Source organism: Microtus pennsylvanicus, chromosome X (assembly GCF_037038515.1).
Source record: "Microtus pennsylvanicus isolate mMicPen1 chromosome X, mMicPen1.hap1, whole genome shotgun sequence".
Classification (NCBI taxonomy): domain Eukaryota; kingdom Metazoa; phylum Chordata; class Mammalia; order Rodentia; family Cricetidae; genus Microtus; species Microtus pennsylvanicus.
The window spans coordinates 36,704,219-36,731,587 of record NC_134601.1 but is presented as its reverse complement, the minus strand read 5'-3'; the positions used below and the strand labels follow the sequence as shown (position 1 = coordinate 36,731,587).

Here is a 27,369-nt window from a genome sequence, read left to right as displayed (position 1 = left end):
AAGAAAGTGGCCACTTCCCTCTCCTCTCTCTCTTCACTTCCTGCTCTGCTGGTGACTAGACTCCCTTCCTGGTTGTGTAGAGGGCTGTTGTCTGGGACGGAGATCTGTAAGTTTTTTCCCCTTTAAATAAATACCACTCTATTAATCATAATTCCAAACTGGTGTGGCGTTGTTTGTGACTTACGCCTTCACCCCAATAATCCTTTAACTGTGTCAAAAAAACCCATCCTTACATGTGGGAGGGACCCTGTTTGGCTTCTCATCTCACTGTGTGAAGTCCTTCACTGACCACTCCCAGCCAACTCTTTTGATTGATTACCTAGAACTTGTGTATCTTAGCCCATATACCTCTACTAATTATTTCTATTTTGTTGTTTGTCCACTCATGCCCCAAATCATCCTAGTCCCAATTTCACACCCTACCCTTTAACACGAAATATTGAACAAACAAAAACATGGCTGCTTCCAGTAGCTTGTTTTGAAAACTTAGGGCCCTTGCTAAGATTTTTTTTATTTACTAATCCCTTAATTGTATCCAGTCCCCAGCCTGGCCACTTTCCCCTGTGAAATGTTTCCTTTTGCTCTGCTGCTTCTCTGTTCTTCCTGCCACTATTTCTGCCTTGGTCCATTTAGCTTGGGTCGCTGCTGCATCCACCTCACTGGTCTCCCAGTCTGTAGACCCACTGCTTTTCAGGGCAGCTCAACCTGCTTTCACCAAACTCAGCTTCTTTTGTTTGCTCATTCCTTGTATTGATCATCAGCTCAAAAGCCCTCAGTGGTTGCCTGTTTCTTGTCATTTTTAATTTGTCTTGTCAAGTGGGAGAAGGTGTCAGCTTATTCTTTGCGGTTCTCCATGGCAGATCTAGAGCCAGTAGCCAGAGTTCTAAGGTCAGATTTAGCTAATCAAAGGAAATTCCTCTGAATAGCTTGAGATGCTGCACAAAGAAGCAGCTTGCTAGAAAACTGGACTTCCGGTCCCTGGGGAGGTGCATAATCAGGAGCTGGGAACTACTTGTCAAGGATGTTGTAAAGACAATTCATACTTTCAGGATGTGGTGACCCACTGTTGACCTTAAAGATGATGATACCTGCATGTTTTTTTTAACATTGGATGCATGCCAGACTTGGAGATTTCATGTTACCTCATTTATCCTCATATCAAATCGATGCTCCACACCATGTGGAGCCCTATTTACAGCTGGCTCTGCATTAATGATTAGCTGCACAGTCTGGATTCAGGCTACAGTTGGCATCATGACTCTGCCCCTTACTGGATGAATAACTTCTGAACAAGATGCATTTCCTATTTTATGTCAGCCTCCTCATCTTTACAATGGGGGGTGGATAATAGTACCTAGTTCTAAGGGATGTTATGCAGATCATATCATAAGTACCATATACTGTACATAAAGCTCTGTTTAGTGTATAGTTTATTTCATTACTCACTATCAGTTTTATCTTCATTAGATGATATGTTCTTCGTGGGAAGTGGTTAAGTTATATGTCTTCTTATATATTCTTTTTTTAGGCTGCCCCAATAAGCTTTCTTTCAGTGAGTACTTATGGCCAATGATAAAATGCCCACTTGATGAAACTACTCCGTGAAACCTAGCTCCTTGTTTTTAATCCCCATCCATCAATCCCTATTGATCCTCTCACACTCAATCCAGGTTAGCCTCCCTCAACCACCTTTTCCTTGGCAAATTCTACTTTTATTGGTCTCTCAGAGACATGGCTAGCTGGTGATTCAAAGACATAGAGGAACTTGTGCTTTCTAGTTGCTAGCCCCAGTTACTAAGTGGATGGAAATACCTTCATTGATAACCTTGCGATCTTCGCTTCTATTGTTTTGATGTTCCATCATTCTTCATGTCTTCCTTTTACACTGACCGTTATATATTCAACTCCCATCTTGCAGATGTCAGAGCATTTCCTTAGTGCAGCTCATTGTTAGCTTTATTTGTGAAAGTTACATGAAATACACACAAAATCTCTCTCTCTCTCTCTCTATATATATATATATATATATATATATATATACACATATACACACATATATACATATATATACACACACATATATGGTATATATGTGATATGCATGCACACACACACACATATATATGGTATATATGTGATATGCATGCACACACACATATATACATATATACATATCCCCTTGCTATCATTCTCATCTTGTTTTACAAACATTACATGTAGCTAGTGGGAAGGGGCCACTTTCCATTTTAGCTCATACAAATTAGTAGCTGTCTTAGAGAGGATGCTTTTGAAGCCAGGTGCCACCACTTTGCTTAATGCTCCCAAATGTGTAATCCTGAAAATTATGAGTTGTTGGAATCAATTTCCTACAAACAGCTGAGCAACACACAGCTTTTGTTCTGTCAGTGATTGTCTCAATTCCTGAATGGCTGTTTCTTCCAGACAGAAAAAAAAACCCTCATGTCTTATAAAGAAGGGTCATTATCTCACAGAGCCTAGCCTGTGATTATAAGGTTTGCCAAGTTTCATCCAATGGAATGACACTTGGTAAACTATATTGCCAATTGTTAATTTTTTCCATATTCTTTGACCATAATATGCCAGTTAATTATCCTTATATCAGTTAAAGCATATTTTATTGAGATTCAAAATTAGGGATTTGGTTTTGTATTCAACCATACAAATGCTGACTGACTATTTACTCTGGGCCCCAGTCAAGTCCTTTTACAGATAAAAGCAGCATGAATATGGAACATGGCTCCACGTAGATTCTTAATTTTTCTAGCGATGAAGACAAATGTCACTGAAAGACTCAGAGATCACCTGAACTTCAATGTATGTTCGCCATTGAATTTAGCAGATCCCCCAGAGAATGATGGCATTAGGGCTGCTCCATCTGCTGATGAATAGAGCGTAAAGTGCGAGGAGGTTCTTTTCCATTCACTAAATGCACCATGTGCCAGGGTTGGTCTGAGCAAGCTGCGGCATCCATTTGTCTGTCTACCAGTGCTGCTACCTGCATGTAGCTCATTGTCTCTCAACTCACCTCTCCCTGTCATATACGCAGACCAAACACATAGACGCACCTACCGATACACTGGAGCATGAGTGTGTATTTTTTTACCTTTGTTTTCGACCTTATCTGTTGAGTGACTTATTTATGTGTTCTGAGTATCCAGAATGTCCACATGCTAAACAATTTACTCTATTACTGGGCTATGCCTCCAGTCCCTTTTCTCATATTTTAAAGCAGGCTACAGTTTTTTCCTGGTCCATGTAATGGAATTGATAAAAGGTCTATTTCCATCACTTGGAAGACAGATACTGTCACTCTCTCTTTCTCTCCTTCTCCCCCCCTTCTCTCTCTCTCTCTCTCTCTCTCTCACACACACACACACACACACACACACACACACACACACACACGCACATACACACACACACATCTGGTGGAAGGAAGGAAAGATCTGTTAGTGTTTGGGTATCTGACCTACAATACCCTCAATTTCTTGGTCGTATCTGCCCACTCTGGGTTCACTGAGCAGCTATGCAATTTCAATCTGCCTTCTCAGTTCACCTCACCTCACAAGGCAGAGTTTCTGGTAGGGAGTTGCCAGACTGCCTTGCCCTGAAATTGTTCCTGCAGGAAAGCAGATGTCTGGTGTCTCTTAGCAATTGAAGTGCTACTGAGGCCCCTGGCCAAATTCCACTCAGCCCCGAGTTGATGCCAAATTCTCTACAGACAATGAGTCTTGGGGGATGTAAGGAAGAAACTATTACTGAAGATTGGAATGTGTCAGCCAACACAGCTTGGATAAAGCTTTGCAACATCACGAAGATTTGACTGGCCAGAGGAGGGTAAAAGAACAATCTGCAAATCAGTAGGAACTGGTCAGTGTGTTTGGTGATGTAATAATACATACCACAGAGATTTGGGCCTGTTGTCTTTGTTGATATTGAAGTAAAGCCAGGTAAACTCAAGCCAAGTGTTTTCCACAGCTGCATATTAACTTATGACTAGTAACAAGTATCCAGATAGATGTGACAGCTTGTGGTATAAAGACTGAAAATTTAAGGCTCTCTGCTAAAATTGTATCAAATCACCCTTCACCCTTCTCACAGGTCCATGGGCAGGAGGTGAGGAAGTCTCACAGGCACAAGCAGTGACTTTGTCCTTTGGTAATTCATCCACTAAGTTGGAACCTTTTTTCCCAAGTTTTCTGCCTATAGCAAGTGCCTCTTAGCATTTTCCAGAAGGTGTGGGAAAGGAGCCAGCATGGCTACAGACTTACAGAATACATTTTTGGTGAAGATTCCTCTTGCCTGTTACCTTTCTGCATGAAAAACCACCAGCAATTTTATTTGTTATGGGTTTTTGTTTTTGTTGAAGATCCTGTAACTTTGTTGGACAATGTAGTTCACTCTCATTATTTTCTACTGTTTTCAGTTTTGAGACTAGCAACAAATCATAATAATGAATAACTTATGTCATATTGGCAGATGAATTGTAGGCAAAATCAAAATTGAGAAAACTCTAGCTAGGGCTGAATATGGTCTCAGTAACCAGTTTCGAATACAGCATCCTACAGGAAGAAGGGAAACTTGAGAGCCACTACCTCTCGAAATTTGTCAAATTGTAAGATGCCACATCAAAACAATTGTATACTTACTGCTCTAATGATATTCAAAAGATTTGATTTCCAGTTTAGGTACTGGGAGTAAACTACTTTTATCTGTGCCTCAATTTACTTGCCTGGAAATGCATGTGCTCATTTGTTTTGATCCATCTCTGCACTTGTAGGGATCCACATACAACTATACTAAATTAACTTGATGCCATGAAACATATCAGAGGTTTGGAATCATCTGACCTAACAATCTATAGCTATATAAAATAATTACATCCCTCAAATTGATTTCTGTCTGGTACAGCAATTTTGAATAAATAAATTTGGCTTTGCTGCTATCTTATACTCGGCATCTGAAGCTGTGTTTCTGAGGTTTAGCCTTTTTAAGTGCCGCATTCCCAGATATAACATCAAGATCCAGCCTGGATTAGAGCCTGGTTGCCTAGAAATCCCAGACATGCAGGAAAGTGTACCAGTTTCCCCTTGTGAAACTTCGATAATACACAAAGGTGTCAATGAAAACCCTTCATTCTCCTTCCGCTTATTCATAAAATCCTCCCTATTACCCTTATTATTTTCCTGACTTGCTCATGTAGACCTGGGCATCCTTGATGAAAGTGACATTTAACAGTTCTTACTCCCTTTCCAATGCAAACAAAGAAAGTAAAGGAAGAATAACTTTGGTTCTGAGTCCTCAGATATCACCCAGAAGTATAAAGAACCATGCATTTCTTGGGTTTTTAGTTGTACTTTTGATAGTACCATTATATAGTGAAGCTTGAAGCATTTTAAATGAGCAATGCTTCTATTAATGCATTATACATTTATTTCTTACTTTATAAATTATGCTATGGAAAAAATGTGGCACTGGAGTCTTTAATGAGACATAATTCCACCATTTGGTGTAGAGTGATGACACAATACTTGGTCAAGGTCAAGGTAGATAGGAGGTGTCCAAAGCGAAGCCAGAAATAGACCCAAAGCCCCGCTGAGTTCAGTTTCATTTATGCTTCCAATAAACCACAGTCTCTCTTTCTTCTATACGTTTTAAGTACAGTGGTTTGCTATGAGCATAGATATTAGGCAGGCTACAAACCTATGCAACCATCAAATGGCCAGAGCCATTAAAGAGGGCTTGCTGTGGCAGAGGAAAGAATCAATGCTCACGGCATTGTCAGTATCAAGGCTAAGAAGTTCACTTTAGCAGTAGACATTCTTAGTCCATGCTTTTCCATCTTCAGGCATTTTTTTTCTCTAGCTGAGAGCATGACTTTTGTTGTTGATTTCAGACAAAGCCATATTTTGAATGAGAAAATCATATTGTCTTAATATTCATGCCCCAAACTGAGGTAATAAAGTATGGAGTTCATTTGTGAATTGTTTTGAATGGCCACAGCCCCTTGAAATTATTTTTGTTGGGAACTCCAGTGAGCATTCTTTTAAAATAGCCATGCTGTTGTAATTGGCAAACCTCTGGGGCAGTATCTTGGAAGGGAAATAGTGTGTAGTGGGGAAGGAATACTGAATCCATGGCCTGCAACCTGAATTATCTGTTTCATCTGCCATATTTTCACATTTGAAATTGCCTCCAGATGGGAAGACAAGATCTTAGAATGTTTAATTGTGGAAAGCATGTATTAATGTTAGACATCAGGGAGACATTAGTTTTCCATGGCATCTTTTATATGCCTGTCTTCTATTACCTGTTGGTTCAAAATGCATCTCATTATTTTTTATCATAAGATATAGCTGACATTTTTTTAACATTTCCTTTAAGGTCTTTTGGAGGAAGTAATTTTTTCTGCTCCAAGATCATAGCATATCATTTGGTCATATTTCAGGCCTCAAGTTTATTTAAGAGAACCTGCCTTCAAAGCCCAGAAATCCCAATATGATTCCCAATCAACTTGAAAAGTTTAAATTATTAATTACAACGATTAGACATGTTCTTCATCTTCTAAAGACAAATGCACCCTCTGAGGTCAATCAGCATTAATGACTGAAGTCTTTGATTACAGAGGAGGGGTGGAAGAACTTCATTTCTGATAGGTGTTGGCTATAATCAAAAAGGCAACCTCTATGAATAGAATTCAGTTCTAAAGTGTTCAGTCTTTCAAATGCCTTCCAAGTTTTTCTTTCTCTCAGAAAATGCCTCGAATTCCATTCCTTTCTTCTAAGCTCTGAAAAATTTGCCTTCCTAGGACCCCAGGGGTAATTGCCAGGGGCAGGTTAAGACAACCTTGAGGTCAAATACTGCTGTGAGTTTTTCCATTCCTGTGGAGCCCTAAGAAGAGACTGTGGCTGCCTCCATTCAGTGGGAAGTAACAATGACTCAAAACAAGTGTAATTGCATTGGGAAGTTAAATAGAAAGTGCTTTGGGGTTTTTCTATATTAATTTTCCCAAACTGGTCTGTGCAAACTTAAGTGGATGTGATACCTATCACAACTTTTGTGTGTTGTAGAACATGAGGCTGCTTTTTAAAAATGATTTTTTGTTGAGATTGTAATATAACTGAATCATTTCTTTCTTCTGTTTCCTTCCTCCAAACTCTTTCACATATTCCCTCCCCTTGGTCTCTTTGAATTTTATGGCCTATTTTCATTAGTTGCTGTTACATACATATATGTATACACACATGCATACACATTCCTAAATACATAAATACAACCTGCTCAGTCCATATAATATTACTTGTATGTACAATTCTAGGGCTGACCATTAGGTATTGGCTAACCAATTTGTGTGCTCTACTCTGGGGAAGACTATTTCTCCTCTCAGCATTCTTCAGTTGCCAGTAGTTCTTTGGGGTATGGTTGAGGCCTTGCAGTCTTTCTCCTGTCTACTTTAGCAATCTATTGTTGTTGTCATTGTTCAGTTCCTTTTTAGTGAATTGTGTTGGTGAGACTTTATGGGGGTAGCATATGATTTTCCTAGAAGATACAATATCACAACAAACTCCCTCTGGCCCTTGCAATCTTTCAACCTGGTTTTCTCAGTGTTCTCTGAGCCTTAGCTTTGGGAGTTGAATTGTAGATGTATTAGTTGGAATTGGGTTCCATAACTTTGATTGATTATGGTTTCCTGTAATGATTTTCAATTTGTTGCAAAAAAAGTTTCTTTGATGATGGGGGAAGACTACACTTATCTTTGGGTATAAGGACAGATACATACAGGTTGTGATTATAGATTATGTTGGCTTACTAAATTATTGGTTGTTGATTCTCCTCCAATTAATGTGACTTTATCAGCACAAAGTAGTTGGCTAGATTTCCAGTATACAGCATGGTCTCCCTCTTGCTGAGTGGGTCTAAAGTCAATGAGAGAGTTGTTGGTTACCCCCAAGGTATGAATACCACTACTATGCCTTTAGGATTATCATGCCATGCTGGTTGTTGTTGTGGTTTATAGGCAGCAGAGTTGGGTAGGACTGTTGGTTGCTTCATGAAGCTGTTGTTTGCTCATGGTTCAGAAAAGTAGTATGTCTGTAGTTCATACAATCACAGTAAATAACATGTAAACTATGTAATAACATACATAGTTTTCTTCCTTGAAACCAAATCTGGTAGGTGAGCATGGTTCTTACAATTTTACCATTTGTTGAAATGCATCTTATATTTTAAATACATTTTGTCCCCAATATCAACAGAACCTGCCTTGCCAGGCATCATAATATAACTATAATGAGAAAAGGCACAAGGCTAATCAAATACTTTGTCCACTTTTAACAACTTTGGAAAGGTCGTATTGTGCTACTTTGAAATAATTCTCACTGTTAAATTCATTGAAAATTGATAGCATGTCAAAATATTGTTGATCTTAGCAAATAATAGAGTCGAAAAACGTATGCTTATGATGTATGCACCAAAGCTCAACAGCCCTGTGATATTCAAAGATTATTGGTGAGGACTATTTTCTCTTCCTTTTTCTGTTTTTTTGAGACAGGGTTTCTCTGTGAAACAACTCTGGCTGTCCTCAAACTCACTTTGTAGACCAGGCTAGTCTTGAACTCATAGAGACCTATCTGTATTTGCCTTGTGAGTGCTGGAATAAAAGGCATGTGCCACCATGGCCTTGTCTCTGGTAAGGATTTTTAATGAAAATAAAAAATTAAATTTATGCCCTGGCAACACTGAAGGACACATGGGCAGCCCGTATACAGCAGTTCCGTTGAACTTGTCCATATTGGATTTCATGGTCTAAGTTGAGGATGATTGACCAGGTTTCTTCTTCAAGAGGGCACCAGATTTGATTATAGATGGTTGTGAGCAACTGTGTGGTTGCTAGGAATTGAACTAAGGACCTTTGAAAGAGTAGGCAGTGCTCTTAACCGCTGAGCCATCTGGACTAGAGGAATGACTCAGCCATTAAAGGCTAGGCTCACAACCAATTTTTAATAGCAAAGTGGAAAATTCAAGCCATGCATGTTCTAGTTACTTATTTATCATTAGCTGCTAGCTGTTGGTTGCTGATATATTTTATTGCTTTATTTCTTTCATTATTTTGTATTTCCAGGCAGGATTTCATGTGTCCATGTAATTCCCCTGCATCTACATCCCAAGTGGTTGAGATCACAGACATGTGTCATCATGCCCAGAAAACATTATTATATACATATTGTACAAATGTTTAAGTATAGTTGTTAATTTTTTTCCTCCGAGGTTAAAATAATAACTAGATTTTATGTCTGTGCCTATTTCCCTCTATTTTTGTCAGCTCTAAATATTTGGGTTTATATTTCTTTCTTAGAATTCCAACTCATCCTGATTACTAAAATCAACATTGGGCAATTCTTTGGTCCAGACAATCTTTGTCACTGTTTCTACATGTACCAATTCATTTTGTCTTCACAATAGCCTCGCACAGCCTGTTCTATAATCATCCCTACTTTACAATCGAGAAAACTGAGTTACAATGAAGTTAAGCAATATGTCCCAGGTCACATGGCTGGAAGTGTCCTGTTGATTTACAAACAGAATTCTTCACCAGCAGAGTGTGTCTCTTCTCTTGGAACATATGATGGTATCATTGTCACTAAGCTCTTTTATACCAGAGTCTTTTTATCATACAGTCTATATAGCTAAGTCTTCCCTCATCTCCTTACCCATATGTATATCAGAGTGATGTAACATGAAGGGGCCTGCTTGTTGGGGTTTCTGTTCTGCCCAGTACCCCACAGTCAGCAAGCCCCAAAGAAAATCACATAGAGATCTCTATAAGTTATAAAGCTGATTGGTCCATTATCTCAGACTTCTTATTATTTCTTATGACTTATATTAACCCATTATTCTTAACTATGTTAGCCATGTGGCTCAGTACCTTTCACAGAGGGGCAGATCACAGGTTGCTTCTTCGGAGTCTGGGCAGGACTGGTGGGAATGGGAAGCCTTCTTCCCAGAATACTCCTGTTCTCATTGCTCCACCTCTACTTCCTGTCTGGTTGACCTGCCTATACTTCCTGCCTGGCCAATCAGCGTTTATTTAAAGCATGATTGACAGAATACAGACAATTCTCCCACACCACTTCCCTCTCTTTTTAAAAAAAAAATCCATAGTTCATTTTTTGGGAATGTGGGCGTAGTATTCCAGGCTACCCCCTGCTGGTTGGGGGCACTGATAATCTTTTTTCTTTTTTTTTCTTTTGGTTTTTCAAGGCAGGGTTTCTCTATAGCTTTGGTGCCTGTCCCAGAACTAGCTCTTGTAGACTAGGCTGGCCTTGAACTCCCAGAGATCCGCCTGCCTCTGCCTCCTGAGTGCTGGGATTAAAAGCATGCACCACCACTGCCCGGTGGGCACTGATAATCTTATGGGGACCTAAAAAAGTCATCAAGTCCTGACTGGAGTATCCTATGAGTCTTGATCACCTCAGGCAGCATCTTGAATCTGTTCTTGATGTAGAACTCTGACATCTGGGCCATATCTGTTCCTATTGGAGATTTCTCAGGTGATCTTCCTTGGTAAAACCTGATTTTTCTTAATTCAGAATGAATCCACAGTTTTTCATTTCCTATGGAAACAAAAGCCAAATCTCTTCTCCAAAGTAACATAGCTTTTGACTTCAATTTTGAAGTCAAGGTATTTTCAAAATATGTATGTAGTAATAAGAGTGGCGGCGGGGCTATGTCCCCAAAACCCCAGCCGCCTGCCCGGCTAGCTTATGCCCCGAAATAATTACACAGACACTGTATTCATTTAAACACTGCTTTGGCCCATTTCTATCTAGCCTCTTCTAGGCTAATTCTCACATATTAATTTAGCCCATTTCTAATCATCTATGTAGCGCCCGTCTTACCGGGAAGATTCTAGCCTAAGTCCATCCTGGGTCGGAGCTTCAGAGCGTGCGTCTTCCCTGGAGCAGGTAGCATGGCGTCTCTCCTGCGTCTCCTCCGGAGAGGAGAGCTGCGGAGTCTGCCCTCACTTCCTCTTCCTCCCAGCGTTTTGTTCTGTTTACTCCTCCCACCTATCTCCTAACCAATGAGAGCCAAGCAGCTTCTTTTTATTTAACCAATGACCTTCCTCCATCATATGTATCTTGGATTAGTTCAGCAGCATTTATAAACAAATATCTTTTAGCAGCTGTTGCTCCTTCCTCAGTATTCAAACAATTCAAAGAGAGCATAATAACATAGAGTATCGAGATTCTCTGTCTATTTTCCATCTTTATATGGCTTTACCTTAACCTCTATTTCTTTTATTTTTATTTTTTGACTTTTTGAGACAGGTTCTCTGTATATCTTTGTCCTGGAATAACTCTGTAGACCAGGCTGTCCTTGAACTTACAGAGATCCACTTGCCTCTGCCTCCCAAGTGCTGGGATTAAAGGTGTCCACCACCACACCTTGAATTCACAGAGGTCTGTCTGCCTCTGCCTCCCAAACTTTGGGATAAAAGGCATGTGCTACCACACCTGGAAGTCATAGAAGTCAGGAGAATTGTCTGTATTCTGTCAATCATATTTTAAATAAACACTGATTGGCCGGGCAGGAACTATAGGCGGGTCAACCAGACAGGAAGTAGAGATGGGGTGAGGAGAACAGAAGTATACTGGAAAGAGGAAGCCCATTCCTCTCAGTCCAGCCCAGACCACCAAAGAGGCAACATGTGACCTGCCTGGCTGAGAAAGGTACCGAGCCGTATGGCTGGCATAGATAAAAATAATGGGTTAATATAAGCTACAAGAGCTAATAAGAAGACTGAGCTAATGGGCCAATCAGTTTTAAAATTATGGAGATCTTTGTGTGATTTTCTTTGGGGCTTGTGGGCTGTGGGGTACTGGGCGAGACATTAACCCCAACAAGACAGCCCTCATGTTACAGAATGGCAGGCCCCTTATTGTAACAGAGTAAGAAGAGCAATCACACATTTATCTTGTTCTCTAACTCCTGAGACCTTTTGAGGAGGGCTAGATGTATAGACAGAGTAACATGTGATTCATTTTTTTTGGTCTAAAATTATTTTTAAAACAGGCATTTTCAAAATAGTATAAGTGATTTTTATAGTGTGTGTGTGTGTCAGCTCTGGGGTGTACTTTTATTTGTACTTTTATATGTATGTTTGTATATATGGAGGCCAGAGGCTGATATTGGGTGTGTTCCATTATGTATTGAAATAGGTCTCTTAGAGCTCTCCACTTCAGCTAGTCTATATAGGCAGCTTGTTCCAAGGATCTTCCATTGTTACTTCCCAAGGCCTAGGATTACAGGCAAGCTGCTGGGCGGCACTGCCGTTTCTGTGGTACAGGGCTTCCAAACCTTGGTCCTCATGCTTTTGCAGCAAGGACTTTATTCACTGAAGTAACTCTCCAGCCCACAGCTGATTTTAAATCATCTTTTCTCTTTTGATCACTTCACAGTGAACCATTTTGTACAATATTCCATTTTTATTTCCTCATATTGGGGGCCCAAATCACTGAAATGAAATTTCATTTTTATATACAGTAGTTCAATGAAGAAAACACTTTAATAAGCAATTGTAGTATTTCTATTTGGGGAAGGAAAGCAATGGGACTGCTGTGATCAATTTTGTCTGTTGTTCTATCAAAATTTTTTAAAGGTTCATTTAAAGTTTATTTTAAGGATTTATTATGTATATAGTGTTCTGTTTGCATGTATGCCTGCACACCAGAAGAGGACACCAGATCTCACTACAGATGGTTATGAGCCACTATATGATTGCTGGGAATTGAACTCAGGACCTCTGGAAAAGCAGCCATTGCTCTTAACCACTGAGCCATCTCTCCAATCCTCTATCAAAATGTTTAGACCTATCCATTTACTTTGTATTTCAATCCTCTGGGTATATCTAATTCTTTGTTTATTTCTTGTTTAATATAGGTGCTCAGGCTGGTCTTCAATTTGCTCCATAGCAAAAGGTGACCTTGTACTCCTGCCTCTACCTTACAAGTACTGGGATGGCAAATGTGGACCACTATATTAGATCTTGTGTCTGTAAGTCTGGTCCTTCTGGATGTGGAATCTCCTTAAGAACAGAAACTTATATCTGGATTCAACTAGAGACATTTCCCTATTTACACAGTGTCATGTACCATGCTTGACACATAGGTTTGAATCAATCAAATCAATCCCTCCAATCAAGGAAATGGATTTGCAATGAGAATTTAAGTAACTCCAAAATCAAGCTTTTAGGTTCTCATCAGTTCAAGGCTAGAAGTATGTCATTCTAATTGTTGGCCCAATAATTTCTCAATCTTTTTCAAGGCATTAAAAAGGATATGAATCTTGGAGTGAGCAAAACCTCATCATTTTTAGGTCATTTAAAGCTTCTGCTGACTTCCAATGGATCCATAGGGAATATACCAGTTATAGGAACGAGTACAAAGTTTAAAAAAAAAAACACAAAACACATATACACACACAAAAAAAACCACATAAAATGTGGTGGAAAGGGAGAAACATTTATACCTTAGTGTTCTTGGTGAGAATGGGTTATATATGCAGTAGTGATAAAACAGATTTGAACTTGCCCAATGATCTCAGATGGGGCCTAGCCTGACAGCAGGTGAGAAGTGGGAGGACTTCAAGGGGCCTGTCTGGTCGCTAACAGTATCAGGCTTGTGCACCTCCCCCCCCATTTTAAGGAAAATAGGGATGGAGAATTGGGACAGTTAAGGAAGCAGAATGGTTCATACTTCATGGAAAGACACATAAAGGAAGAACGTAGATGGAGGAGATTAGGCTGATGCTGGAAGGCAGCTTGCCACCTGTGTCCATTGTGATGTCAGTGAGAAGTAGACTGAGGAGGGAGGTCTGTTTGCCACCTGGGACCATGGCGATTTCCAGATTAGGTTGCTGCAGAGACAATGTGTAGGTCTCTGGTCCTACAGTAGCCAGAGGTTGTGCTGATATCCATGGCTCCTGTTGCCATTGGAGCCATACTGACTCCAGAGGACTGGAGCAACTCTTGGTGCTGAGTTCGGGTAGATGAGTTGTGCTACCACTGGGACCTTACTGATCTCAGTGGCCTTTGCCATCACCTCGGGCCATGGTGACAGCCAGGCCTAGGGTGATGCCAAGGATCATGTTTGTGCCTGTTGTCCTACTGCAGCTGAGGTCTATGTTGATACCCATGTCCCCATGGTACTAGCAAAGATCACATGAAGCTTGGGGTCTGGACCACATCCTGTGGCCTTGTTGGTGTCTAGGAGCCATGCTACCAATCAGGGCAATCCTGATTTGAGTGCATGGAGCTACCACTCACAACAAGTATGTCGACCAGGCTAAGCTGCTGCCAAAGACCATATTTGGGTCCATAATCCAGCTGAAGCCAGGGTCTGCATTGAACTCTGTAGCATAGGTTACCACTAGGGCCCCATTTAGGGGTCTGGGACCTGGGCCAGAGCCTGTGTCATGGGTAGAGTCAGAGGCCACTCCATAGCAGGGGTCATAGAGATATGGGTGGCCTGTGCTACCACCCCGGATCAGGGTGTTAGCTAGGCCCAGGCTGCTACTGAGGGTCATGTCTGGGTCCGTGGCCATTAGCAATGAGGGTCTGGATTGGCATACATGGCTAAGGTTACCACCAGATGCCATGAAGAAGCCAGGGGTCAAACCAGCCTCCTAAGTCTGGGTTGGTATCTGATGACCAGGATGCAGCCATGTCTGAGTGGCCTGTGCAATGGCATTGCAATGTCTGGGCCTGTGCTGCAGCTGAGGGCCATGTCAGTGACTGCTGCCCCACTGCAGCCAGGGTCTGTGCTAATGTCCAGTACTCCTGTTGCCAGGGTTGAATAGGCAACCTAAGGCCTTGGTGATGTCCGGTGACCACATGACTGTCAGAACTATCCTCACCTAGGTTCCTTCCACCCAGACCCAGGATGTCATCCAGGTTGAAGCTGCTGCCTAGGGCCATGTCTGGGTTCAGCCATAGCTGGGGTCTGTGTTGGTATCTGTAGCTAATGTCATCTCAGGAGGCCTCAGTAATCATGCAAGGTGAAATCAGAGGGCTATACTGAGACAGTTCTTCCTTTTGCTACTCTGAAAAAGCTGGCCTTGCCCCCTCCTCTCAGGAGCAAGAGCACAGGTGCCTGCACGAGACAGACAGACAGACAGAGAGAGAGAGAGAGAGAGAGAGAGAGAGAGAGAGAGAGAGAGAAAGAGAACCCACCCCCACCCCTCACCACACGCTAGGATAAACATACCCAGAGGACATGCATGTAGGAGAGCTGACTCTTCACACCCAAGGCAGGAGGTCCCAGTGGCTCAATCTGACATGTCTGGCTAACACCCAAGACCACAGCTGGGCCTTGGGTTGTCCCCTAGCACTACCCCATCTAGGTCCTTCTGGATCTCATGAAGGGTCCTGCACAGTGATACCCATAAGATCTCAAAGACATGGGACATTCAAGAAGAGCTCTGGTGAGGAACCAGGGGGGTTCATGTACCAAAAACCAGAGGCCTTGAACCAGACCAAGGACTCATTGCAATGGGCAGTTGTCAGTCAAGTTGATGGGACAAAAGGGTATACTATATGGCACACTGAAGTCTCCAGTGCCATCAGGATAGATGAAGAGGTCATGGAAAGGCAGGAGAGAAGGAGAAGCAGAGATATTTTTGTTTCTGGTGTGGTTTTCTTTCTGTTTAAGTTTATTAGTTTTTGTTGCTGTTCTTGCATTTGTTTGCTTGCTTGTTGACTTTGTATTATTTTGTGGGGGTATGCAACAGGGATTAGGGGAAATATGGAGGAACTGGGATGTGAACAGAACTGGGGTTCTTGATGTGAAACCCCTAAAGATTCAATAAAGAAGTTTTTTTTAAAAAAATAAAAAACAAGCAAACAGATTTGAGCTTAAAGGTTCAGAAGCAAGTTAAGTCATAATAATGCAGATGACTGGAAAACATATCAAGGAATTAGGTCAAAATTTCTAAACCCAAGTTCAAGGTCATTCTCATCTATGTAACTGATCCTCTGTCACAAAAAAAATAATGAACAGAAAACAGTAAACCAAACAATGGAATGCAGTCTTAAAAGTGGACTCTTTCCCACTTTTTCTTTTTTCAGTTAGGTGTCTTGTGAAGCTGGCCTTGAACTTGCTGTGATGCAAAAATGACTTCGAACATTTAAAACTCATGATTTCTTTACTTATTCTTTTTAATTAATTAAATTGGCTCATTTACTTTCTCATACATTTACTTAATGTATTTTAGTTACTCTCATTCCTATTCTCTTTAATTTCCCTCCCGATCCTGCAATATCTCCTCCTCCCTACAATTTGCTTTCTCACAACCATGTCTTTTTGTCTTGTTTTGTGAACCACTGAGTTTATCGAAGACAATCTGCATGACCAGGCTTCTGGCATCACCAATTGGAATTTTGTGGACTTATTCATGGGTACCCAACCAATGACTCAGAATGTTTTAGTAGCCAATAGTTTTTCAGGGAGGGGTAGGGTCCCATGAGCTCCTCCCCCATCTAAAACTGACTATTGATGGGGCTGGTCTTGTGTAGGCTTAGTGCCCTGACTCAGAGCAGCTGGAAGTTTATTATTGCAATGGGTGAGTCATGCCCCAAAGATGGAATTTTCCAGCCCTTTTCCCCATCTTCTAGGTCTTACATTCTTTCTGTTCCCTGTCTTTTATGATGTTCACTGAGTCTTAGAGGCCATAATATAAACGTCTTATTTAGGGTGGGACACTCAATTGTCACTCATTCTCAACATCTTGAGCAGTCCTGAGCCTCTATACTCAGTCCTGTTCAGCGTGAGAAGAGAGGTTTTTCTAATTAAGGTTGAGAGTAATATTTGCCTATTAGTACATATTAGTTAGGGTTTCTATTGCTGCAATGAAACACTATGACCAAAAGCATGCTGGGGAGGAAAGTGTTTACTTGGCTTACGCTTCCACATGACTGTCCATCATCAAACGAAGTCAGGATAGGAACTCAAGCAGGGCAGGAACCTGGGGGCAGGAGCTGATCCAGAGGACATGGAGGGATGCTGCTTACTGGCTTGCTCAGCCTGCTTTCTCATAGAACCCAGGACCACCAGGCCAGAGATGGAACCATCCACAATGGGTAGGACCCTCCCCGATCAATCACTTATCAAGGAAATTTCCCACTGAGTTGCTTTTAGTTAGATCCTATGGAGGAAAATTTTCAATTGAGGTTCCCTCCTCTCAGATTACTTTAGCGTGTTTCAAGTTGACATAAAATTATCTATCACAGAGCATAAACATAAAAATTTAGGAGGCAGTTTGATGTTACATCAACTTAACTTTAAAAAAAGTACTAAGTTCACCCCTAGGGCTTATGATTTCCTGAGTCACTTTTTTTCTTTTGTAAATCAAGTTTTTACAGTTCCAGGCATGGGTTCCTGTGTAAGCACAAGCTAAGAGTGACTGATTATTTCTATAATAGCTGTGTCAGTATTATACAAGTGGGCACATCATGGCTGGTATGTGTTATTGAAGTTTATAGAGTTCATAGTTTGCTAAGGCAATTGGTGTCTTTTCTCTTCTAGCAGTGTGCATAGAAACTTTCTAGCAGCTAGGACATTTCCAGTTAAATTCCAGCTTGACATCTCTACATATTGCAACCTAGGTGTGTGGTATCTTCAGCAATAGGTTCAGTCTTATTACCTGGTTTTTGTGGGAAACCAAGAGAAATGACAAGAACTTATGCTGTTTTGGGGTCTTCTGCAACTTCCTTGACCAACAATTCATATGGAGTTATTTCATGCCTGGTACTGGGGTGGCTTTTGACATTTATATTTTTTTGTGAACCTAGCCTTTAACTGCTGAGCCATCTCTACAGCCAGCCTTTAACTTTAGTCCTCCTGCCTTCACCTCCCAAATGTTAGGATTGCAGGCATGAACCATCATGTCTGGTTTCTGTCATGCAGGGAATCATATCCAGAGGTATGTACTTATCAAGAACACACTCTCCCTACTGAGTCACATCTCTAGTTGGGGGACTATATTTTTAATGTTCACTTTATACTACCTCCTGATCAATTTTCACCTATTTTACTGACTGAATTATGTCAACAATTTGAAAAATCAGTATTTTTTACCTGCTCAGTGTCATACAGAATCTTTGGTGATGGTGCTTTATTTTCTTTTTATTTGTCTTTTTTTTTTTGTGACATGTTAGGGGTCAGACCCAAGGTTTGGAATACTAGTCAAACACTTTCTACTCTCAGCCTCAGTAGTGGTATTTTAAATTCAACTGTAATGCAAATTTTACCATCAGTGATCTTTCAGTGTACTATGAACAACAGTGATCTAATGTATAATTACTTAAAAATAAATAAGCAAACATTCGTCACCACCCAAATAAATTGGCTTTCTACCTTGGGTAGAAAGATCAAGCTCTATCACCAATTTATTTAAAGGTATGTAGACCAGGTTAGTGAATAGTTTCATAACTGGTCCAATGACAATCAATATCTGAAATATATAACCTGAACATCAGGCTGACTTGATGTGGGAGTGTCATATATCAATCTGTTGATTTCATTGGCTAAGCAATAAAGGAACTGCCTCGGCCCATTTCATTGGTTAGAAGATAGGTGGGAGGAGTAGACAGAACAGAATGCCAGGAGGAAGAGGAAGTGAGGTCAGACTCCACAGCTCTGCTCTCCGGAGCAGACGCCTTCAGAGAGACGCCATGCTACCTGCTCCAGGGAAGACGCACGCTATGAAGCTCCGACCCAGGATGGACTTAGGCTAGAATCTTCCCGGTAAGCGCACCTAGGGGCGCTACACAGATGATTAGAAATGGGCTAAATTAATATGTGAGAATTAGCCAGTAAGGGCTAGAGCTAAGGGCCAAAGCAGTGTTTAAATGAATACAGTGTCTGTGTAATTATTTTGGGGCATAAGCTAGCCGGGCAGGGCAGGCGGCTGGGGTGTTTGGGGACGAAGCCCCACTGCCGCTCATATTACTACACTGACTGATTTACTTTTCTAAACCATACCAAAGCATGTAAAATTCCACTGATTATCTTAATGGTGGCATCTCCAAAGCCAATTTATTTATTTAGAGACAGAGTCTTATGTAGCTCACACTGGCCTGCAACTGACTATGTAGCAATGAATAACATTGACGTTCTGATCCTCTTCCTCTGCATTCTGAGTGTTGGGAATAAAAGTGTGGAGTAGAAGTATACACTACTGTGCTTGGTGTATATAGTGCTGGGCTGTGTGTGTAGACAGAAGTTTCTGTCCTGCCCGGTCCCACAGCCATTCAATCTCAAATAAACACACAGAGGCTTATATTAATTATAAACTGTTAGGCCTATTGTTCAGGCTTATTATTAACAACATGCTCTTACAACTTAAACTAACCCATAATTCTTGACTATGTTTAGCCACATGACTTGGTACCTTTTCGCAGTGAGGCATTCTCATCTTTCTTCCTCAGTGTCTTGCTGGTGACTCTGTCTGTTCCTTTCCTCTTCCCAGAATTCTCCTAGTCTGATCACCCTGCCTGTACTTCCTGGCATCAGTGTTTCATTAAATCAATATGATTGACAAATTTTACAGTGTGCAAGAGCATTATCCCACAGCATGTGTGCATGTAGCATAAACACTTTACCACTGGAGCTACGTTCCCAGCTCCAAAGCTTTAGTTGTGAAAGGAATATCCCCTGGTTCACTGAGTGTTTTGAAAAAATTGACTTTGGATTAATAGTTCTTTGCATTCAGTTTGTCTTCAAAACAGCAAAACCTTTAATTCTGTTAATTCTCACTTTCTAACCAGGCCTTACATAAACTCTAGCATTAGTTCAACTCTACGTCTGTTCAGGAGTTAGAGGTTTGTGTCTAGTAGAGGAAAAGAAATACTGAAACCTTTCTGTTTTTTGGAGCTTGTCTCCTAGTTAAGTATAACATGAAAATATATTTCATGATAGTCTTCTGTTTAAGAGCTTAAAGTGAACTCTGTCTACATAGAACCTAGTCAAAGTTCGAATGGATTCAGATCATAAAGAAAAGCCTTGGTGTGTTTTGGCAGGTGCAGAGTGTATGGGGGAATTCTTCCAAGTCCAGTCAGTGTACTCTGCAAGGGACTATCCAATTCCAAGGGTAAAATGTGGGAGCTGCATGTGCTTGGGAAACACAGTAGCGTCTCCTGCAGCCTCATCACCCTCCAGCCTCACAAACCTTGGGCCTCTGCCAAACGTACACTGGTTGGGGAATAAATGATCTGATCTGTTAACAGTCTGAACCATGTAACTGAACCTGTTGAAAGAACAACAAAAAAAGCAGGAATGAACATATCCTTCTTACATCACTTTCAGGAAGATTGCCCGCTACTGAAAGATTTCTGTGTACAAGTGTGTTCTTTAGATGCACACATGCACATAATCAAAGACACAAGCCTTTGCTCTCCAATACTGGCACCACTGATCTGAGCCTCTCATGTGTTTGACAGGCTGGCTTCTGTAATTGGCACCAGACGCTGATGGCTATAAGTACTTTGCATTTGTCGGTGTTTGCTTTGCCCTTCAACCCAGACTGCTTGCTGGCACTGCCTGACTTCCGATCACATGAACAGCAAATGTACAGATGAATATTCCATAAAATGGTTTGGGGAACTGAAGCAGATGTGCCTGTGAGCAAGAATGAGAGAACATGCAGCAGAGAGCAAGGCTGCTGGTAGGTGGGCCCACACAAACTGGACCAAAACTTAATTACCCCTGTTAGACATGATAGACTCCAGAAGCTTCCCTCATTTTCTAGGTACAGTGCTATGCCCCTCCTTGTCTCTCATCACCCCTACTGAAAGATTAATTTCTCTCACCTTCCATCTTCAACCCTCACTCCTACCCAACATTTATGTCATCGCTCTCTGTGTCTCAGTTGCCTTCTCTCTCTTGCACTCTCCCCGCTCCTGTTTCGCATATACACTGTGCTTTATACTAATCTCTTGAGTCTCCGAACACCTAATACATCGCCCCCAAATCTATCAGCTTTGAAACTCTTCCAAATTACCTAAATATTATCCCTCAGAAAATCGTGAGAAACCAGTTCTTGCACACAACTCTGTAACCAGCTATGTGCACTTAACTGAGGACTGGGACCCCATAAGCCTTCTGAATCCTCTCCAAGGTGTCTCAGCTTCCTGGCATCTGCTTTTACCATAGTTTGTCATCTACGGAGTTGTTTTGTTTTGAGATGAAAAGGTTGAAAGGTGAATAGCTCTGCCCTAGCCTTCTGAACATATCCTGTGTTGTTCACCAGCTCTAATCAGTTTTTTATTCAATATTAAACAGACAGAAAGGTTATAATATGGCGAGTAAATCAAATGTCTCTGCACTATGATGCTGCTGCCAAGAAATACTTGAAGTTCACATTTTTTGTTGTTTTTTTTTTTTACTTTTCATACACACACACACACACACACACACACACACACACACTAGTGTGTTGACATTTGAAACTATGGCCTCCTGAAAGTTAGGGCTTTCCTTTTTTCAGTCTTCCTTTCTCTTTCTTTGTTACACCAACATCTTTTATAGCTCTTAGAGCCCAGACCAAGACAAATGTGAAGTACTGAAAGGATTGATTACAGGCTCAGTCATCTCCTATGGGTTGTGGCTCAGCAAGGACTCAGGCATACAGTAATTAAGAACAACATTATTGCTGCCTGCTAGACATTAGTTTTTGTTTTAGGAGTTTTGCAAACATCATTTCATTTAAATTATTACAGCCATTTAAGAAGCAGGAAGTGAAATTATCCCCTCTGCATAGATGAAGAAACTGAAGCACGGAAACGCAAAGTGACTTGCCCAAAGCGACAATTGATTTGTGGGAACTGACAGTGGGAATATTCAATCCTAAAGCAGTTTGACTTTAGAGTTAAAAAAAAACCTACCAACTTTGCTAAATAATGATCCAAGTCTTATTTAGGTAGTGCACCCCTGTAGCATAAATGCAAATTCTTTCTTTGGCCAGTTCTTGTGCTACTTGAAGAGCCATCTTCAAGGCTCCCCCTTTCCTTCCTTCCTTCCTTCCTTCCTTCCTTCCTTCCTTCCTTCCTTCCTTCCTTCCTTCCTTCCTTCCTTCTTCTTCTCCTCCTCCTTCTTCTTCTTCGCTTTCAATAACAGGAATCAAAATGAGGGCCTTCTGCAGTCTAAGCAAGCCATGTCAAGGCTCCCTTGGATGTTCATTTATATTTAATGATACATGGAAAAGAGAGGGAGTTGGGAAACAGTGGTGATTTACCAAAGAATGTCCACTCTCTGTGACCCTCACAACTCATGGTCTTCTTATTCAAAATATTTAAATAAAAGATTTACTATATTTATATACATCATTGTTTAGTCTACATATATGTATGTTCATCTACCCCATAACCTCATGTGCGTGTGATAACTTCAGGGGTCATAAGAAGGCACTGGATCCCTTGGAACTGGAGTTATAGATGGTTGTCAGTGACTATGTGTATTCTGGAAACTGAACCCAAATCTCTGCTGTAGCAACAAGTGTTCTTAACTGCAGATCCATCTCTTCCAGCCCCAACAGATAAAACTTCTCTGGTTGAGTATTATCCGAAGGATGAACACTACCACCTGAGCTACCCACAAAGCTACATCTCCAGCTTACTCATCATCCTCTTGACAATAATACTGTCACTTTTTTTCTTTTCTTATATGGGCTAAAAATCCCAGATTTCTCTAGGGATTTAAGTGAGATCTCTGAAGAGTTCCACATTATGGATTTGTCTCCATTTCCACTTCAAGAAGAGTCTAAAGACTACCTTCTTTAGAAGCGCCCGGATCCTGATAGAAGTGCAGATCCCAGACCATTAGACCAGATGTCTTGCATTTGAGTCCACATGCTCTCATTTGTAAAATGTTCTTCCATTGGTTGTCATGCACATGGACATCTGGCAATGAGCACTGCCTGGTTTGGCCTATAGAAGGAGGAACTAACTGCCTAGTGTACCTGCTCCATTGCAAATCCCCCATGGAACTTTGGATGAGTCAGTTAAGATCTCTGTACTTTAGTGTTTTCATCTGTAAAAAGGAGCAAATGTCTTCCCTCCATCCTCTCAAGCCTGCTTCCAAAGGTCCCTTAGAGTTTTATAGACACAGACAGTATTTCCATTGTTACCGGTGGAGGAAGAAGAAAATATTGGGAAAGAAATACTGTTGCTAAAGACTGAAGAAAAAGTTCTCTTCCTTTCTTTTTCTTTTTTTTTTTGGACTCCATACCGTGGGTTATATTGTGGAATTGCCAAGTTATTTCTAGTTTCTACCCACCTTTGTGAGCTCCCTGTTCACTGATAAAAATGAAGAAGGTCTCTGTCTTCTGCAGTGTTACTTGAGGGAAGAGCTGCATAGGCAACCCCATTTCTGATCACTGCTCAATGTGGTACTGACAGACATTGGATCTTTCCCTTTCTTTATCTAGAGCAAATGTAATTAGATGGTAGTCATATGCATACTAGCATTGAGAAGCAAACAGCTAGTATTTCTGGTGCTCATTCATGGTTAAAAACGGGAATTGGACATGCTACAGACAATCATGTGAGAAAACAAAGATTCATTTTTGATAGATTTTTTTCTCCACCCAGTAGTATGCATTGAACTCAGTGCCTTACACATGGCAGGCAATTGTCTTACCCCTGAAGGGCACCCACAGCCTCTGAGGAACTTGTAAATAATAAGCATGCATTCCTCACAGTTCTGTAGACTCCGAACAGTCTAGGACTGAAGCATTAGGAGGTTCCATTTCCAGTGACAGCTGTTCTCAGCTTCTTAGCTAGAGCCTTGCTGCTGTAATCTCACAGGTGGAAGGAGTCCACAAGCCACCTCAGACCTCTTTGTAAAGGTCACAGATCCCACTCATGAGTCAGGGGGATCCAATCTCCCTCGACACCCCTTCTCTTAGTGGCACCACATTAAGGATTAGATTGCAGCATGAAATTGAGGGAGGACGTTGATATTGAAACCACAGCAGCTGAGCCCAAACATTTGTTTCTGATATAAACCAAGTTGCATTGCCTAGGTCTGTCCCATAATTCTCGACTTTTCAATGTGTGTGTGTGTGTGTGTGTGTGTGTGTGTGTGTGTGTTAATTTAAAGTTTAGTTTATGTGTACAAGTGTTTTGCCTGCATGCATGTCTGTTCACCATGTATATGCCTAGTGCCGTTGGAAGCTGGGTGAGGTGTCAGATCTTCTGGAACTGGATTTGTAGACAGTTGTTGGCCTGTATGTCAGTGCTGTGAATTAAAAGCTGATCTTTTGGACGGGAATAGTATTCAAAACCTCTGAGCCATCTCTCCACCCTTCTCTAAAGTTTTGGTCAAAGTATTTCTATAAAGTATATCAACAAATTTGTGATTCAAATCAAGTCAAGAGTTGTGTCCACACATCTGGCTTTCAGTTTGTGAATGTATAGGTAATGCCTGCCTCTTGGGAAAAAAAGTGGGGGGAGGCACTGCCCATTCTTGTCCATTCCTGAGTGTTCTGTCTCAAAGACTTTCTACTCCACCATTTTGGCTTTCTAACTAGAGGACTCATTTCAACTTGAGCAGACATAATAATTGAAGTGACCCAAAATTGACACAGGTACTCCACCCAAGAAAAGGAAATACTGTGTGAGCCGTCGGAAAGAGAAGGGCAAAAAGAGAGCAGACGAATGCAGCTATGGGCAGCAGTTCAGTCAGGCCACCCTCCTGAAAGCCAGCCAGTGGTAGTGAGGCCACAGCTTCTCTGCGTTTCACAGTTGCTCTGAAGTCTCTATCCATGCAGCTTAGTCTCCATCTCGTTAGAGGCCTAGATGAGTCAGCTGCTTCCCGGCTGCCAGCAGAGATTTGGCCAACTGTTTGAAAAACACTGTCTGCCCCAGACCACACTTGTTTTTATTCTCTGCCTGTTGTCAGGGGCCTCTTCTGAAATTGAACACCTCAGGAAATCAGACCCAAATGCCAAGGAGTTTCTTTTTTCTGATTCTTCTGCTAGCCTTTCAAAGGCAATTAAAGCAAAAACAGAAATTGTTTGCGGCAAATGGCCTTTCTAGTGATGTTGAAAGCAGACTGCTATCAGGAAATGATCTCTCATTAGATCCCTTTCAGATCAAATGAGAAACTGTGGTGTGTTAGCAGGCTCCGCAGACATTAAAGGCGAAGCTGAGGCATGCCATAGCTGAACTCCCCGTAGATCAGCTTGTTCAAAGATGCAGGTTAAAGGCAAAGGCAGACAAGCATCTGGGGAAGAGATGGAGCAAGAGCCACAGCTGTAGGCTAGCTGGACTCTGGAACTCCACCACTGGCTTCTGAAAGCTCTCTGGGAGCTGCAGGACCAACTTTTTAAAAGAGAAAACTGACCCTGGACGTGGGCTTCCTCCTGCAGCAATGATCTCTGTTGGAGCCCAGCAATTAAGAGGCTGCTCTTTGGAGTCATAATGCCTGAGTTTGTAGTTCAGGACAGCACCACTGATTTCTGTAAAGTTAGGTGGCTCAGTGACTTCTCTGTGTCCTACTTTTCTTGTTGTAATACAGGGTCATGCATAAGCCTTCTCTATGAGGTCGTGAGATTGAGATGACGAATGAGTTGTTATGGAAGAGTGGTTCAGATGGTGTCTATGTCTATGATAAAGCTTTAAGAATATTATTAATTGCTGGGCCAGGAATGGCTCAGTGCGTAAAGATGCTTGCCACTGCCTGATAACCTCAATTTAATCGCTGGAACTCGGTAGAAGGAGAGAGCCAACTCTAGGAAATTATCTTCTGGCTTCCACATGCTCTCATGGTATGCGCGCACACACACACAAGAAAAATGAATGTAATAAAAAAATTAAAAATAAAAATAGAGAGATGGCTCCACAGGTAAGAGCACTGCCTGCTCATCGGGAGGACCTGGATCCAATTCCCAGTACTCACATTGCAGCTAACAACTGTCTGTAATTCCAAGATCTGACATCCTCACACAGATATACCTACAGACCAACACCAATGCACATAAAATAAAAATTAAAAATAATAACATCAACTACTATTACTGTTTTTCTCTCAAAGACATTATAACCAACATCACTCATATGCCTGAAGGCAAAGTGATTGGGAGTCTACCACTTATTAACTGTAAACCACATTTCCCCGGCTTGTGAAAAAGAAAAGAAATAATTTTACACACTGTGGAAGGCTGTTTTAAAGATTAATCACCTATGTGGTAGCCAGTGCCTATAAGTGTAATCTGGTACTCAAGGGGTGGGGGCTGAAGCAGGAAAAGTGCACATTTAAGGCCAGCCTGGAAGCTTAGTAAGACTCTTGAGATAAAATGTTAAGAAGGGCTTGACAATATAGCTCAGTGATAGAACACATGCTTAGCATGTGCAAAGGGCTTAACTTCAATTCCCATTGCCTCAAGAATGTGGGAAACTGTGTAAAATGATCAGTGCAGTGGCTAATTCCTAGAAAGTGTTAAATATATGTTAACTAATAATATAGCATACTTAGGACTCCAGTGACTCCAGAAACCCCATGGTTGCTTGCTTCTTTGGTGTGTTGTTGTTGTTGATGATGATGATGTTGTTGTTGTTGCTGCTGGTGGTGGTAATGACTCTATTTTAATGGCATATCATATTTGAAATTCATCTTGCTTTGAGGTCCACTACCAAAAGTGCAGTCTGAAAAGCCAAGATCTTTACATCAAAGCAACTCTGAAGCATTGAAAGTGTCCTCATTATCACTGTTTTAAGATAAAAAACAATTTTAATAAAAAAGGCAAGAAATAGAAAATCGAGCTCCCCTCTGCTTAACTCCTAGATGCTTAAATGATCTCAGCAGTTATCTGGGTCAGTCAGCTGGGAAGCTAACACACTGGAAGCAAAACCATAATAAAGTGGCAATTAGCAGAGGTTTTCTTTTTAATGAAAATATTTGGTTAGTTGTCATGCTTTTGGCCCACTTAATATTTCCCTATTTTAATTTTAATTTAATTTATCCATTCTTAGTGTGAGGGCTTTCAGGGTATTTCTCATTGTGTAACTCAGGCGTGTCTTTTTTTTTAATATTTAATTTATTCTTTATTTATTTACATACATTTAAATAAATATATTTAATTTATTCTTTGAGACCTTCATGTATACAATGCATTTTGATCATCTCTACATTATGTCTTTCCTGTAACTCCTTCCAGACTCCCCCACATGTTCCCTTTCAAACTTCATGTCTTTTTGTGGGCTTTTCTGCTTTCTTTTTTTAAACATTTGATCATTATTTTTATTATTTCATTATCATCATCATCATCATTGCCCTCCTGTCAGTCCAGTTAGTG

At 41.0% G+C, this 27,369-nt stretch overlaps 1 protein-coding gene across 1 annotated transcript in view; it reads right to left on the bottom strand.

Annotated features, from left to right (window-relative positions):
• Window positions 1–20,150: 20,150 nt before the first annotated feature.
• Window positions 20,151–27,369, bottom strand: part of LOC142841569 (uncharacterized) — a 40,146-nt gene continuing 32,927 nt past the window's right edge. Inside the window, exon 6 of the mRNA XM_075958506.1 lies at window positions 20,151–20,322. Within this exon, the coding sequence (XP_075814621.1) occupies window positions 20,151–20,322 (172 nt within the window). The remainder of the gene's footprint in view (window positions 20,323–27,369) is intronic.